The following is a 15,176-nucleotide window of genomic DNA, read 5'->3' on the forward strand; positions in this document are numbered from 1 at the left end:
CAATCAAGCACGCCGTCAAAAAGGCGGCTTTTTGGGGGGCGGGGGCAAGGTGAAGACGAAATGTCATGGTTTGACACAAAGTTTTGGGAAGAAGAAGAGAAAGATAACAAGGTAACGAAGTTGCGCGAAGCAATCAGTGGCGATTAAATCGTGAGGAAAGCACTTCCTCAATGATTACTGATCTGAGCATTGTCTTCCTCCGCCCATAGCCTGAGAACAGCTCTTTCCACCACGTTCTGAGCCTCCTTCTCGCACTTTTTAAGGTCCTGGGCCAGGGTACTCTCTTCGAAGAGGCCATCTTGCTGTTGCACCTTTACCCACTGCTTGTGCCGCTCGCAGCGTTTCTTGATGCAAACACCATGGGATAGATGTTCCAAATCATCCCCGGCGGGTTTCGCATCCCCCATGGCAGTATCGCCATCTGCGTCGGTGGCATCGGAGTAGCTTGACGCCAGTGCCTCGGGCGTGCCATCCTTGAGTGCTTCGGCTCCCAGCTCGGAAAGCCGCCACTCGTCGAACTCCTCGTCTGACCAGGCCAGTCGGTAGTCGAAGCCACAGATGTCCTTCCATCCGCCCTTGGGTTCCTTCTGCTTCAGCTTGTCTAAAATACATTTGGAACGCTGCCGCACCAGAGTCACAAAGTGGCTTCGAGCCTTGAGCATCTCTCGGCGGTGGACGAGGCCATCGCGCTGTTTGCGCAGCTTGTCGATCATCGCGGCCTCGTCGGGTGCATAGGTGAGCCAATCAACATCGAAGTCAAGGCCCAATTTCTTGTTGTCCTCTTTGGTCCCTGTAGCGGGGCCCTTCGCCGGTGCAGAGACTGAGATGATGCTCTCTCCCAGCTTGCGGAATTCATCCGCTGATTTGACGCCCATGACCACTGCCTTGAGGTCTCCGGTCGTGAGAACACCACCTCTGCTTCCGAGGTCTTCTGGATAATTATTCTTCTCGACATTATCATATCCGCTGCCTGTCTCTAGGCCACTTCCTTCTCGAGAGGACGCGCTGTCGTGAAATGGGCTGTTCGTTGAGGATCCCAGTCCACCTAGAGCTGCCCGAGCGGCTGACTTCCGAGCACCAGGCCCGGCACTCACAAGTAGGAGCCTAGTCCTTTGAAGCATAAACTCTCGACCATGCTCATCTGAGCAGTATTTACTGGGACTGTCTTGATTGACACGGGCAGGCTTTCTGCACTCCTTCAGCCGACACATCGGCTTCCAGGTTGTCCATCCCTTGCCCTGCTCCTTACAATTCGGACCTATTTCTTGTCAGTTCAATATCCGTGATAAATCATTATCGAGACATAATAGTAGTCGGAAAGAAAGAAGGTTGATTTGGGAGGCCAACTCACATATATACTTGTCAATCAGGTCAGCGTCTCGTGGATCAATGTTGACGCATTTCCCATGAAACCAATCCTCACAGCCACCGTCGCACCCAATCATCCACGTGTGATTGTCCGGCTTACGACAGATGCAGAACACTTCATCATTGTCTTCGGAGTCATCCTCCTCTTCCTCCTCTTCCACCTCCTCCACAAGATTACTCTTGGCGTTCTTTTTTTTGGCTTCAGGCGCCGGTGAGCTCGCGACGGACGCGGAACCACGTTTAGTCCTTCCAGCTGCTCTGCTCGTACGTGATGAAGGAGTGTTCGATCGCCTGCTTGCAACACTCTCATTGTCAATTTTAGTCAACTTCCTTTTCTTGGCCGCGGGTTTCCTAGCTGTGCCTTTCTTAGTGAGGCCGATACCGGACTTCTTGGTCGCGGCACTAGGTTTGGTGGATACTGCCGGTGAAGATCGATCGGAAGAGGACGCCCGGGAGGCTTCTCGATTCTTGAGGCTGGCAATCTTTTTCGGAGTTGGGTGTTCATCGGGCAATGCTGTACCATCGAGCTGAGGAAGCCCTGATTTGTGGTCGGGCTCATGATCAAGAGGAACTCCATTCAACTCCACATTCGACGGTTCGGTCTTCACTTGCGGTACGGGCGTATTGTGCTTCGTCGCAGATGTCGACTCGCCGACAACGCTGGGCAGACCTTCATAGATATCGGCCCATACCTCAGGTACATTCACTGAGCCCTCAACTTCGCCGGCAGACGCCATCTCAGGAATCCTAAGGCGGCGATGTAATTCGTCCGCCCGCTCAAATCCAAAGTACCCGCTTTGTCGCCATCCAGTGATCCCGACTACCTGACCATTGTTCACAACTATATTGGCCGGGATGAGGTTGTTATGTACTAGGGCAAGTCGTTCGCCTTTCTTCCTCTCGCGAAAAAGAACATCCTTCTCAACTTGCTGGACGTCGGGCGGAAGTTGCAGATTTAGGCCGCTGCAAACATATGAGGGTCGGTCGGGAGCGGCGTCGACATCTCCTAAGCGCTGGGATATGCGGCGACACTGATACTTGAAATTTTCGATTTGATCAGCACTGAGATACTTCCAAGCAACATCCAATGAGACACCGGAGAGTCTTGACTCCACGGTCACATTCTTATTCTCGATGGTACCACAAAAATATATCACCGGAACAGTAATGTCGAGATCTCGGAGGGCATCCTCGGCTTTCCTTGCCGCGCTGAGCTCATTCGCATTGATGCACGAATATATCTCCGCTGCGGCATCGGCTTCAGGCTCACGGTCGACTCTAATGATGACGCTGCCAGCAGCGAAAGCCTCTCTCGCACCCGGAACATTCAATGAATTTTCTGGCTTGCAAAAATCCTTCACAATGTCTTCCCAGTAGGACTTAACTTCTGGATCCGACTGGCACCAATACTCATGGCGAGGCTTGAAGTCATTGTCCGACAATGCATAGCGCCCGTAATGCACACTTCGCGCAAGGAAAAGGTCATCGTCGGGAATGAGCTCGGGGTTGGTTTCGTAGGGGTTTGTTGGTCGCTTCTCGTCTACCGAGCCGTTCGCCTGGCTTGAGACGGCAGGCGGTTGTTGGTCTCCAGCCATCCCCAGAGCACCTGCCAGGGGCTTGGGCTGATCCCGAAGCACCTTACCACTGTTACTCCGTCTATATTCCCTCAGCAAAGCTCGAAGAAAGCCAAACACGGCGTCTCGGAGATGAGCCAGGGTTCTACCCAGGGAGAGGGGGAAAAGAAGAGTTCCAGAACACCGGACGTATTAAAAAATGAAACCCGTTCTTGTCAAACACCTGACCATGATGTTGTCTCCGATCCTCACAAGCTATCGCAAGGTTTGGGAGAGGATGCGACGCGATATATCAGGAGTGGTGGAATGCGCTGCGTAGCCTGTCACTTCTTTGTCAGGTGGTGGAGGACGGGGATGGCGGCGGCGTTCGGCGAAAGATGCGAAACGGTGGTAGGGTCACGACGCGGTCTGCAAGCCCCAAAGATACATAAAACCACGAGTAAAACTCCAAAAATGTATTTCGCAATTTCTCAGGCGCCGTTCGTCTGGACCATGAGTGTCTTTGAGAGTAGCACACGAGGGGAGGTTCAGAGCTCTGCGGCAGCGCGGTCGGCGACGCGGAACAAATTATGGGATCAGTTTTAACAGCCTGGACGCCCTTTGCCTCGGACTTAATCCCAAGGCGGTGAGGATTAACGCCGTGAGCTTGCAGCCTCAGGCATCAAATATTGTCAGCCTCAGGCCTGTAAGTTTAACTCTAAGGCCTCGCCTCTCAAGGTCTCGAGCCTCCCGTTGACCATGTTTTGTGGCTGGGCTTATCTAGTTCAACAACCTTGACGAAGTACAGTTCCTCAGTGTTTGTTCCTTCGCAACCTCCACGAGTGCATCCCTATCTAAAACATTCGCTCGCACCCCTCAGCCAAGCGGCAATTCTCCTGGCAGCAATGGCTCTGCACCCTCTTAAGCTTATTTCTAAATTCAGCCTGACAACACGGAGTCTACTTTAACTATTCTTCGTATCAACGATGTTGCCCTTCCCACTAACAACTTCAGGGTCAACATTACTTTACCGTAATCAGCTAGGCAATCAGCTAGCTTGGTCTCATATCTGCACCTGCTGATGCTTACGGTTCCTTTTGCTTATCATGCTGAAGAATTGTCGTCTTTAGACTGTCGTTCGGTCTACAAACTACCCTCGGTGACAGTCCGTTCATTCGTTTCTGCCTGACCTTGAACCGAACGGACCAGTGGGGATTATTCCGAAACTGTTGAAACGGCCCCAAAGTTTTTTCTTCTGGGCAGATAATATGGTTCAATGATCATTCCCCAGTGGATCTGCAGTCAGCACAAGGTTGATCTCGATTTTATCAGATAATCCGGTGCACTTCTCCCTCTCCCTCACGGAGTCTTCACTACCTAGCTCATTCCTCCTTTTCCACCCTTCTCAGCCCACACTTCATATATTCTGGTGGTGCCACCCAAATCCACCTGGCCCTGCCATATTGAGGTCCCCTCTTTTCCTGCCAGGCTGCCACCCTTCCATTCCTTGCCGGAGGCGATCCTGCAAATTTATTTTTGGATTTTAGCTTTCAGTCGTCGATTTGGCCCCATTAACAGCTCGATCCCCTCGATCCGCACTTACACCCTGAACGCATGCGATTGTGACTGCAAAGCCTCCTCCGAACATCATCAGTCTGGATGCATTATCCGCCAATATCTTAGACTCTCTTGGTTGTCTCGCCGCTGACCCCATGTCGGGCTATTGAATGGCCTTCTTGTACCACTATAAATTAACTGAAATCGAAGTGGATTATCGGAAACCGTGAATACCCTCTTCTCCAGTGTCGCAGTGGTCCGGCCGACAAGCCCTCTCATCTCATTGCGACCTCCGCGCTCGTTTCGTTGAACTTCTTGGGCTAGCGTACTACCGCGGTTTCCATGACATGATCAATTCATCGCGCTAGTCCCGACTTTTCTCGTCGCTCAACAAGCATACTTTATGAAAGCCACGACGGCGAAAACGCCAAATCGAGTCATTGCTCACAAGAACCGCATTGCGGTATCCCAACCACCCTGCAACAGGTTATCTCTTTTTTTGTCTGGAATCCCCGGCTCGGAATCATGTCTCCTGAACCTGACAAATTAAGCACAATAGAGCCCACGGCAGGCTCTTCCCAAGTACGGTGGCAGTTCATCAACGCCTCGGGTAACAGCCGAAATAACCTAACTCAAGTCAAACGTCATGTCATGCAAGAATATATGCGACAAAAGCGACAGGCTGCAGGCCAGTCTGACATCGATGCTGATGAGACCATAGGGGAAGGCGGCCGCAAACCTTCCAGGTCACGTCGGAAAGCCAAGGATAGCAGCCATCGCGATGACCCCGCCGACACAAGGCCCAAGGTAGAGATTGACGAAAATGCTGAAGATACTGCGGCCAACATCGTGCACCAACATGGATCCGAAACTACCTCAACTTATCCAATCAGTGAACATAACATCACCGAGGTCGTGGAAAACTTTAGTGCAGAAGTCGGCGCTTACCCAATGTCCGAATCATCCGTTTCATTACCGATCCGGGACAGTCAAATGTCCAGCTACAGCAGCTCCTCATCGGATTCCCGTATATGGTACTCGGCGACGTCGCAAAGCAGTAGCTCAGAGCTGGGAAGCTTGACGCCACGGTCCTCCGCCCCGACATCCCCGTATGAAGTGGCGCTATCTCCGAAAACAGTACTCAGCGCCGCACGTACTGATCCTTTCAACACCTTACCACTGGAGTTGGACCTTGACGGCCAGCGGTTGTTCGATTTCTATGTCAACGAGATGCCCGCTTGCTCTTACGGGAATCATTTTCGATCTTCTAAAGCGCACAATTGGTACACAGCAGTCTTCGTTCCTGAAGGGATGAAAGGGCCGGTGGCGTTTCAAAATACCATCCTTGTCCATGCAGCTAATACGTGGACCTGGGTTCGTAATCAGGAGGTGGACGAACGAGGTCTGATTCATCGCGACCGGGCCATTTCCATGCTTCGCGAACATCGGGAGAGACACTCTCATGACTTCTCCGATGAAGTAATCATAGCTTGTCTTAGTGCTGCCGGACTTGAAGATTTCGATCCCCGCCCTGGACGCAAGCAAATCAGCTGGCTTCATATGCGCGCTGCAAGAGAGATGATCCGGGCCCGCGGCGGTCCCGCTGCATTCCATAAAACTCGACTCGGAATGCTGATAAACTGGCAAGATTACATCCTCTCGGGCTATGAGACTGACGGACCGAGTTTCTTCTTTGATGCTGCACCACCGATGATACAGCCAAATGAGAGACGTGCCTCTGAGCAGCAACCAGCTACAATGACGCAGCCTATGATGGCTTCATACCCGGTTCCAGTCGAGCTAAGCCTCTCCTGGCCTCGACCATTACTTCCATACGAAGAGATTCAGAATCAATGCGATGAATTCATAATCTTTCTCAAACGGTGTCAACAGCTTTCGGCCTATCAAGCGAGCACTACTGACGTCAATTTGCTACAAATGCGCCACACTGCCTTCCGAGAGGGGTCACTTCTACACCAAATCCTGGCGGCGCCTCCAGGGGCGCGCTTCACTGCATCTGGCAACCGCAAACAGTTCGTTGCGCGGCTGGTTGCCCTGCTCATGCTCAACGCGGCCCTCTGGGACTACCGACATTCCGCGCCGCACAGCGAGACGTTCCTTCAGACGCTGCAGCAGGCGGTGGTGGACAGCGAGGTGAATATGAGCGGTTCCGTTGAAGCACTGCTGCAGATCTTGCTCGAATGCAATGACGGATCTGTCAACACGACCAGCGACAGTTGCAGCCAAGGACCGGATTTCACGCAATACTCCCAGACCGCAAACACCCCATACCATCGGCCATGGTTCGCTGGTCGGATGCTCAAGGTCGCCAAGCGCCTCAGTTATGAGTCTTGGATGCACGTCAAGTATGTTCTCTTCTCTTGCCTGACTATGCAACCAGGCATGCCAAATGTTGCTCTGTGGGAAGATAGCCTTCGACAGGAGATCCTTCACGCGCCGCTCACCAAGTATATCATGTCCTCTTTGGAAGAGCTATGACACCGGCCCCACGATTATACGTTCATTCTTCTTTATCAGATTCCATATTCCTGCAACACCCTACCTAGACTCGGAGTCCTTTCTGCACCTTCCCCCTTTCTTGTGATTCGTCCTTGATGACATAGACGCTATTTTCTCTCTCTCTCTCATCCGTCTGCAACAACACTATACATTCCTGGGTGCAACCTCTCTTATATATATGCTTATCCTTCAAACCACCCCTTTTGTTCACTGCGTGTTATACCCCAGCTTGTACCAACGAACTCTGAAGCCATAGATTTCTTTTTTGCTTTCATTCTTCCGATGCTGTAATTGAATATCAATTGGAGCATCTATCTATGACATGATTATTATACATCTTGATCGATGACCACAACTGACTCGATTTCGCCATCATGCAACGCTAATTGTGAAACTCACAGCAGAACCCCAATGCAGAATGCAGTCAGCTATAATATACAACAGGAGTTTATCTATATATATTATATATTAAGATGCATTTTGCAAGTCGATTGGGATGTTTGGGTTCACCTGTGGTGTAGGGGAATTGCACTCGCCTCCGCCGAAGAAACTATGGCTAGCCCCCCTTTCTTGTCCTGCTGGAGCTCCAGCCCCTGGTGATGATCCATTTCATCTCTCGACTCTCTGCGATCGAAGACATGCTCGGCCTCCTCTAGCGACCGGCCCGCGGTCTCGGGGTAGGCGAACCAAACCAGCAGGGCGGCGGCCCAGTTGAACGCGGCGAAGCAGTAGAAGTAATTGAAGCCCATGCGTGAGCGCGCGATCGGGGTGCACTGGGCGAAGATAAGGTTCAAACTCCAATTTGTGGCGGTGGCGACTGAGGCTCCCCGGGCGCGGATGGCAGTGGGAAAGATCTCGGACTGGTAGAGCCAGGAGATGAGGCCCAGGCTGGTGAAGAAGACGGAGAAGACGAAGAATAGGGCGATGGCGGCACGGACGGCGGTCGCCGGCGGCGGCGGGTCGGTGGTGAAGTTGCGGTAGGCTTGGCCGAGGGCGGCTTCGACGCACATGGTGGCGCCCATGCCCACGAGGGAGGGGAGAAGGAGGGTGCGACGGGGCACCCGGTCAATGAACAGGATGATGAAGACGGTGTTCCAGAACTGGGCGAGCGCGCCCCAGATGCCCTGGATCATGAGCGAGGTGGTCTCGGAAAGGCCGAGCGAGCGGTAGAGGCTCGGGTTGTAGGTCGAGATGATGTTGGTGCCCGAGCACTGCGTGAAGGCTTGCATGCCGCAGGCGAGGAGGATGCGATGGCGCCAGGTCGCCGAGGTGAAGAGGAGAGCACGCCAGGTGCGCGGGGCGCGGCGTCGCTCTTCGGCGATGCTGGCCCGGATTTGCGCGTATTCGGTCTCGACGAGGGAGGTGTTGGCCGCGTGGAGGCGGGTGAGCGTGGTGCGGCCTTCATCGGTGCGACCCCGTTCGATGAGCCAGCGGGGGGATTCGGGGAGGAACCAGATTCCTCCGCTGAGGATGATCGCAGGCAGAGCTTGCAGGGCGAGCGGAAAGCTCCAGGTGAAGTTCCCTGTGCGGAGAGAGCAGCCGTATCCGACCCATTGCTGATGGAGAAGGTTAGAAAGTATATATTTTCGGTGGTTCGAGCAACCTACTGCGACGACTGCCCCTAACCCAATCATCCATTGTTGGAGGGATCCTAAGAAGCTTCGGATTCGCGGGGGAGATACCTCACTCTATTCCAATTGATTGTCAGACTGATTCGAGGATGAGGGGATGGGGATGATGAGGAACAAGGGCTGGAGTAGTTGTGTAAGAGGACTTACACAGTAGACGGGGATGATGGATGACATCAGTCCCACCGACAGGCCGGCAATCAAGCGGCCAGCAATGAGCATGGCCACATTGACCGCGCCCGCCTGCAAAGCGGCCCCCAGGGTCGCCAGAAGACCGCCAACGAACAGCACGGGTCTCCTACCCCACGGGTCGGAGAGGTATGAGACAACCAAGGAACCTATGATAGCGCCGCCTGTCACAGGGTTGTCAGGTCTATCAGTCCAATAATAATAGTTGAATGGGTTGAGCGGGTGGGCCAAGTCAGCAGCAGATTGCAGGGAACCAGATGCACACACCGTTATACGAGGCGACGATCCCGCCCGTGGCGGCATCCGAAGGACTATGGAATCGGTGTTTGAAGGTCTCCTGGTCGATGACAGTGGAGATGACCCCGGAATCATATCCGAATAGGAAGGATCCCAATGTTGCGAACATACAACACGCGGTGACCAACAAGTAGGAAGAGGTGAACATGGTTTCAATTGGGAGGGGGGGGGTTTCCTTTTGGGAAAGTGGGTTGTGGTTCTGGAAGAAGCTCGGGCGAAGCAGGATTGCGAGGCGAATACGAGCTGCCACGTGAAGGAGAATCCCGATTGCCGGACTCTGCCTGTTTCTGATGGATGTTCTAATGGTTATATAAATGTTAAGTCCATGGATCAGTGAACGACATTGTCATGACATGATATAGATGTTGTTGTTCAAGGCTTTGAGGGGGAGGGTTGCAAGCAAGTGCAGCGCTGAGCTGCGCTGAGCTGAGGTTGAATAATGGAATTGACGATAGTAGACAGACGACAATGGAACAATGGAACAATGGAACAATGGAACAATGGAACAATAGAGTACTGTACTAGAATGCAGGCGAAGTCCAGATCAGTAAGCAATTAGACACATACTCGTAACTCCATGGAAGAGTGGGAGAGAGAGACAAATGACGCAGGAGTCTTTAGGTCATTCATTCCCTGGCTGGAAAATAATAATACAAAAAATTAATAAGTTAATTGTGGAAGGACAATGGAAAAGACGTGGAACAAGAATTGATGGCCTGAGGCATCCAAGCGGACTTTTCACCCTCACTCGCCCTTCGGCCTTTTGAAGGGCGCGACCGAGGCTGACTGATGGAGTACAAGTCATATCGGCCAAGACGCCGAGGATGAAGGATTAACTAACCGTGCCCTGATCCGTGGGAATATTCGAACTCTGTAAAGTAAGCACCTTCTATTTGATGGCATTAAATGAAAAGTGACTAAGAGAATTCATATGCTGACAGGGATCAGAAAACGAGTAGAACCAGCATAATGAACTAATGCTCGCCGATTGTCTTATGCTGATATACACCTGCACATCGACAAATGCCGGCCAGTTCGCCGAAGCCAGCCCTACCTATGAGCCATTTTTCTTCTCTCACCTTCAACTCAGGGCTCTCACCTTCCTTTTCCACCGTCGTTTTCTGGTTGCATGTGCGTAGTTTGGAAATCTGCTCTGTCTCCATTGGCTCATCTAGTCTCCTTTTCTCTCCCTCTGCTTCCCAGTTCTCGCGATCCTGCTCCCTTTCCATCCCAATCCCTTCCTCTGTGTGCGCAAAGGGTCCCCCCGTCGCATTCGGTCGCCAGTAGAGGCTGCTACCCCTCCACCTCGACAAGGATCTCTCAACTGTGTCGAATAGAAGAGAGTTGTCTTTAGAAACATCTTGTTTCCCTCCGAGAGACCAATGTAAATGGCCCCCCCCATTCAAGCTCGTATTTGCCCGAATGCTTGATTCTTTTGCTGTTCTACCTTTCCCTCTCTCGGATATAGCGTCCAATTCCCCGACGGGTCAATCGGTCTATAAAGTACTATACAGTACAGTACAGACTATCATTACCCCAACCACTTTTCTTCTTCATCTGCCCTCTTCATCCATGATCCAGGTAGAGAGCAAAGGAAGAACAGGCGGTAGATGGGGCAAAGGAAAATATGACTGTCATGGGATCGGAGGTCCGATGTATGATGCATGGTCTGGGCAATTTGTGGAGTTTTTTTTTTTTGACTCAGCGCAAGTCTTACTAATAAATGCTTTCTTCCGCTGGTGCCCCAGACCAGACAGACCCTCAGACAGACACTCAGACACTCAGCCAGAGAGAAACACAAACCAAGACTCCTCGTCTCTTCGACTCTTACCTACTCTTACTCTTTCTCTTCCTACATACCCATACGTACACAGACTCTCCCTCTGTCCCTTTCTTTCTTGGCTTTCGACCTATCTTCCACCGCAAACAAGCCAGTGCCTGCGGTTTCGTGACGTGTCGATCTTCCTTTCACTCTCTCGGCGAACGATCCTCGCGCTGCTCTCTGCTCTCTGCTCTCGGTCCCTCCCTCCGTCCCTCCTCCCTCCCACTTCGTGGTGCCTTCCATGACCCTGTGAGACGCCAATTCCACACCCTCGTGGACGTGCGATCGTTCATCGGCTCGCCACGCGGGTCGCCGTCCCCTTGCTGATCGGAACAGTTCCTTCCTCGTTATCACTTCCGATCGGATCTCCGACTTGCTCATACCCCCTTGCATGTCTTTGCGCCGACCGCCGTGAGATCGATCTTCTTCTGCTCTCATCCCCCACCCCCACGTCATCTGCCTCTCTCTCCCTCATGGCATCCCCTTCCGGTCCGTTAATCGCCGACCCTGCGAATGAGGACGATCCCTCTGCTGTCTCCGATTCTTTTTTTGCTTCCCATGATGATGTCGATCCCGCTGCCTCGGCCCTTCATGACGAAGATGATTTACCCATGAGGGACGAGGGGCTCAAGCCTGTCAAGGAACCGCTGCCTATGCAAAAGCGTCGCCGGGTAACGCGGGCCTGTGATGAATGTCGTCGCAAGAAAATCAAGTGCGACGGCAAGCAGCCGTGCACGCACTGCACGGTCTACAGTTACGGTAAGTCCCCGTTCTCCCTGTCGGACCTTACTTCCGCAACCCTTTCCTGGCTGTGATCGCTCATCAGCTTCGGTCGTCCGCAGAGTGCACCTACGACCAACCTTCCAACCGTCGTCGCAACCCCGCCCCGCAATATGTTGAAGCTCTGGAAACTCGACTGCACAAAGCCGAGGCCCTGCTGCGCGTCGTGCTTCCGGATTTAAATCTGGACGATCCACAATTCGACGTGCATGCTACCGAGCAGATGCTGGCCGCCATCAAGCGTGAAAAACCCCCGCCTCCCCCGCAGCAACAGCAACAGCAGCCGCAGCAGGAACCGGCTGCACCACCTGCACCTGCTGAGACGACGAACGGATCGCAACCCTCAGTCCCCGCTCCTGCTGACGATACGACCACGGACGGGGCTAATGGTGATGAATCGCTGCTTGAGTCGATGGTCGATAATTCCGGTTACCTCGATCTTGATGACCAGGGACATTGGGATTATCATGGACACAGTTCTGGTATGACGTTTATCCGACGCCTGCGGAAGCAGCTCGGAGCTTCCGACATGCCGCTGCCTACTCTCCGGTCGCGACCGGTCGCGCAAACGCTCTTCGACAGCCCCAAATCCGTATCTGAATCGCCGCAAGATGCGTCCCTGCCGCCCACTCATGATCTTCCCTCCCGGGAAATTGGCCGGCGACTATGTCACAACGCCTTGGACGATGCCTGCGCGTTAATGCGTTTCGTGCATGAACCTACGTTTTACACCATGTTTGATCGAATCTATGATACGCCATTAGACCAGTTTACCAACGAGGAGAATTCCTTCCTGCCGCTACTCTATATCGTAATGGCCGTCGGATGTCTGTTTTCTGACGATGGCTCCAGTACCTTGGACATCTCAGGCTACGAGGGTGCTATCGGGCAAGGGTAGGTCGCTTCTTGTCGGTCTGTTTGAGAAATAAACTAATTCGCGATTGCAGGTTTCAATACTTCAAAGCAGGTCGCCAGCTCCTGGAAATAACCGACTGCCGCGACTTAACCTCGCTTCAGGCCATCTGTTTCATGATTCTATTCCTGCAATCGTCCGCCAAACTTAGCACATGCTACTCTTATATTGGTATCGCGCAGCGATCCGCTCTGCGATTAGGCCTGCACCGCAATGTGACGATACACTTTACCCCTCTTGAGCAGGAGATGCGCAAACGCATCTTTTGGACGATTCGCAGAATGGATGTCTATGTCAGCACCTTACTCGGGTTACCTCTGATGCTGAACGACGATGACATCGATCAAGTGTACCCAGAGCCGGTCGATTCGGAATTTATCACCAAGACTAGCATCCTACCCGTGCCTTCGGATCATACCCCTTTGATGGCTGGGGCGATCGCGCATACCCGGTTGACCAACATCACACTCAAGGTTGTGCAATACATCTACCCTGTGAAGAAAGCGCAACATCCTGTCGCATCGGATCAGCGCTATGTGGTCAGCCACTCCAAAATCCGGGAGATCGAGAGGGACCTTCAGGCCTGGATGGAAGAGCTCCCCGCGGCTCTGCGACCGGGGACGGAGGTCTCCCCACAGCTCGAGCGGTAAGTTGTTTCTCTCTCTCCAGGGGTTGACTATTTGCCCTTACTGACTGTCCACAGCATCCGCCAACTACTCCGCATTAGTTACGCCCACGTTCAGGTCATACTCTACCGGCCCTTCCTTCACTATGTCTCCAGCGGCTCGCAAGCTCGAGGAGTGGACCGGCGATCCTACGCTTGCGCTGCGGCCTGTGTTAGTGTCTCACGCAACATCGTACATATCACGACCGGCATGCATAAGAGAGGGCTACTCAATGGATCGTTCTGGTTCACCATGTATACCACCTATTTCGCCATTTTGTCGCTGTTGTTCTTCGTGCTCGAGAATCCCGATTCTCCAACCGCAAAGGATGGCGTCCTCAAAGACGCCATGGAAGGCAAGAACACGTTGGCAGGATTAGCGAAGAAGAGCATGGCGGCAGACCGGTGCTCTCAGAGTCTCAATGGTCTTTTCAAGAACCTTCCGGAGCTGCTCAAGAATCGTCAGAGTGCGAAGAAGCGGGCGAGCTTGAAGCGGCCCGCCCCCTCGTCTGGCCACCACCACCGCCCACCTCCCGCCAAGTGCGCCGCGAGCGCTGCCGCCTCGGTGCCCTTGGAGATGCCACCACCACAGCGTGCCAACACTTTCCCTACGCAACTGCTCAGTCGATCGGTGAAGCAAGAGGCTAGCAATACCCCCAAGAGCTTCGATGACAGTGCTGCTAGCCGCAGTCCTGCTTCTAATGTGCGCCCAAGCCAGCCTTCAACGTGGATCCCGTCCACGCCCGAGATGGCCGCTGATGCCGTGTCCACGCCGTCGGATATTGCATCCAACAACGACAGGACGCCCGCGTCGACAGGGGCATCTCCGGTATCCATGTCGCTCGCCTTGGGCGAAGTCACACCAAATCAATTTGGGGCGCACGCATTCGCCAATCCCAGTCAGTTCCCAGATCTAATGCCCATCATGTTCCCATCGGACGACCCTTTTGCCTATCCGACACAACCGATGTCTACACTAGAGAACGATCACTTCGGCCAGGATCCAGCCAGCGCTACGACTGCCACCTCTTTCGCCCCTGGTTTGGCCTCCACGGCCGACGGCAGCACCGTCAGCACGATGGGAGTGTCCACCCCCACATTGGACGGCTTCGGCAATTTCTCCGCCTTCTCCAGCGGAAATCCGGGGGCCATCAGCTCCAGTGTGCCGGGACGCTTGCCCAATCAGCCACCGCATCATATCAACCACTCGCGGCTGCAGTCGCCTGTCTCCCATGGAACCTCGACCCCTGTCAACGGCGCCGAAGCCGTCAACAGCCCCGATCTGGTCTCCCTGCCTAACCAGAACTTCATCTGGCAAGGCTACAATTTCCAGCCTCCCAGTAATTTCCCCACGGAGATGATGACCGCGACAGCCACGCCGACCGGATTGGGTCAATTCGGAATGGGCGCGCCCGACCCCACGTCGCTGGGCGTCGGATTAGACTTGGGCCTCCCGCTTGACGATATTTTCGGCAATACCGACGCATGTCGGCCCGGCGGCTTCAGTAATGAGGAATGGCTTCAGTTCATGAATGCCGGGAATTAAAAAAATCGAATTCCTGAATCCGAAAAGAAGAAAAACAAAAGAAGAAGTACTAATCAAATACCCATATGTTTGTATATGCCGTTTTTTTGGTCTGGACCCATGAAGATCATAATGTTATGAAGGCATTGCGTGGGGGAGTTCTGTGGGCGGCGTTCGGTTGCTGCTTGGGATTGACATGAGTTTCCTTTCTGTATTCCTTGGTTCTTTGCACCATGGGATTGGCATCTCTTTTGTGCTCGATACTTTTTTTTTGTTGACGTTGCTAATTCTTTGAATATGATTGATGATCTATATATCACAGGTTATGTTGTATACATTCTAGACTTACCTATTGGAATA

The 15,176-nt window shown here is 53.1% G+C and overlaps 5 protein-coding genes across 5 annotated transcripts; 3 read left to right on the forward strand and 2 right to left on the reverse strand.

Annotated features, from left to right (window-relative positions):
• Window positions 1–141: 141 nt before the first annotated feature.
• BO72DRAFT_298384 (putative PHD transcription factor) lies at window positions 142–3,119 on the reverse strand. Its single transcript, XM_040940419.1, has 2 exons — window positions 1,352–3,119; window positions 142–1,258 (listed from the first exon to the last, which is right to left on the reverse strand). Exons 1-2 carry the CDS (start codon window positions 2,961–2,963, stop codon window positions 168–170), a joined length of 2,703 nt encoding a protein of 900 aa, XP_040795902.1. The 5' UTR covers window positions 2,964–3,119; the 3' UTR covers window positions 142–167.
• A 1,761-nt stretch (window positions 3,120–4,880) lies between these two features.
• On the forward strand, window positions 4,881–7,241 carry BO72DRAFT_298425 (sigma-70 region 2 family protein). Its single transcript, XM_040940420.1, has one exon. It carries the CDS (start codon window positions 5,004–5,006, stop codon window positions 6,975–6,977), a length of 1,974 nt encoding a protein of 657 aa, XP_040795903.1. The 5' UTR covers window positions 4,881–5,003; the 3' UTR covers window positions 6,978–7,241.
• Window positions 7,186–9,487, reverse strand: BO72DRAFT_298443 (sugar porter family MFS transporter). The gene is made up of 4 exons (XM_040940421.1): window positions 9,083–9,487; window positions 8,777–8,979; window positions 8,606–8,686; window positions 7,186–8,554 (listed from the first exon to the last, which is right to left on the reverse strand). Exons 1-4 carry the CDS (start codon window positions 9,258–9,260, stop codon window positions 7,505–7,507), a joined length of 1,512 nt encoding a protein of 503 aa, XP_040795904.1. The 5' UTR covers window positions 9,261–9,487; the 3' UTR covers window positions 7,186–7,504.
• Window positions 9,488–10,437: 950 nt separating this feature from the next.
• Window positions 10,438–11,293, forward strand: BO72DRAFT_298487 (uncharacterized protein). Its single transcript, XM_040940423.1, has one exon. It carries the CDS (start codon window positions 10,535–10,537, stop codon window positions 11,177–11,179), a length of 645 nt encoding a protein of 214 aa, XP_040795905.1. The 5' UTR covers window positions 10,438–10,534; the 3' UTR covers window positions 11,180–11,293.
• Window positions 11,120–14,975, forward strand: BO72DRAFT_298471 (putative C6 transcription factor (Mut3)). Its single transcript, XM_040940422.1, has 4 exons — window positions 11,120–11,693; window positions 11,777–12,608; window positions 12,662–13,273; window positions 13,331–14,975. The coding sequence occupies exons 1-4, from the start codon at window positions 11,408–11,410 to the stop codon at window positions 14,835–14,837; spliced, it is 3,237 nt and encodes a 1,078-aa protein (XP_040795906.1). The 5' UTR covers window positions 11,120–11,407; the 3' UTR covers window positions 14,838–14,975.
• Window positions 14,976–15,176: the final 201 nt, after the last annotated feature.

This window comes from Aspergillus fijiensis (assembly GCF_003184825.1).
Source record: "Aspergillus fijiensis CBS 313.89 unplaced genomic scaffold BO72scaffold_87, whole genome shotgun sequence".
NCBI classification, from domain to species: Eukaryota; Fungi; Ascomycota; class Eurotiomycetes; order Eurotiales; family Aspergillaceae; genus Aspergillus; species Aspergillus fijiensis.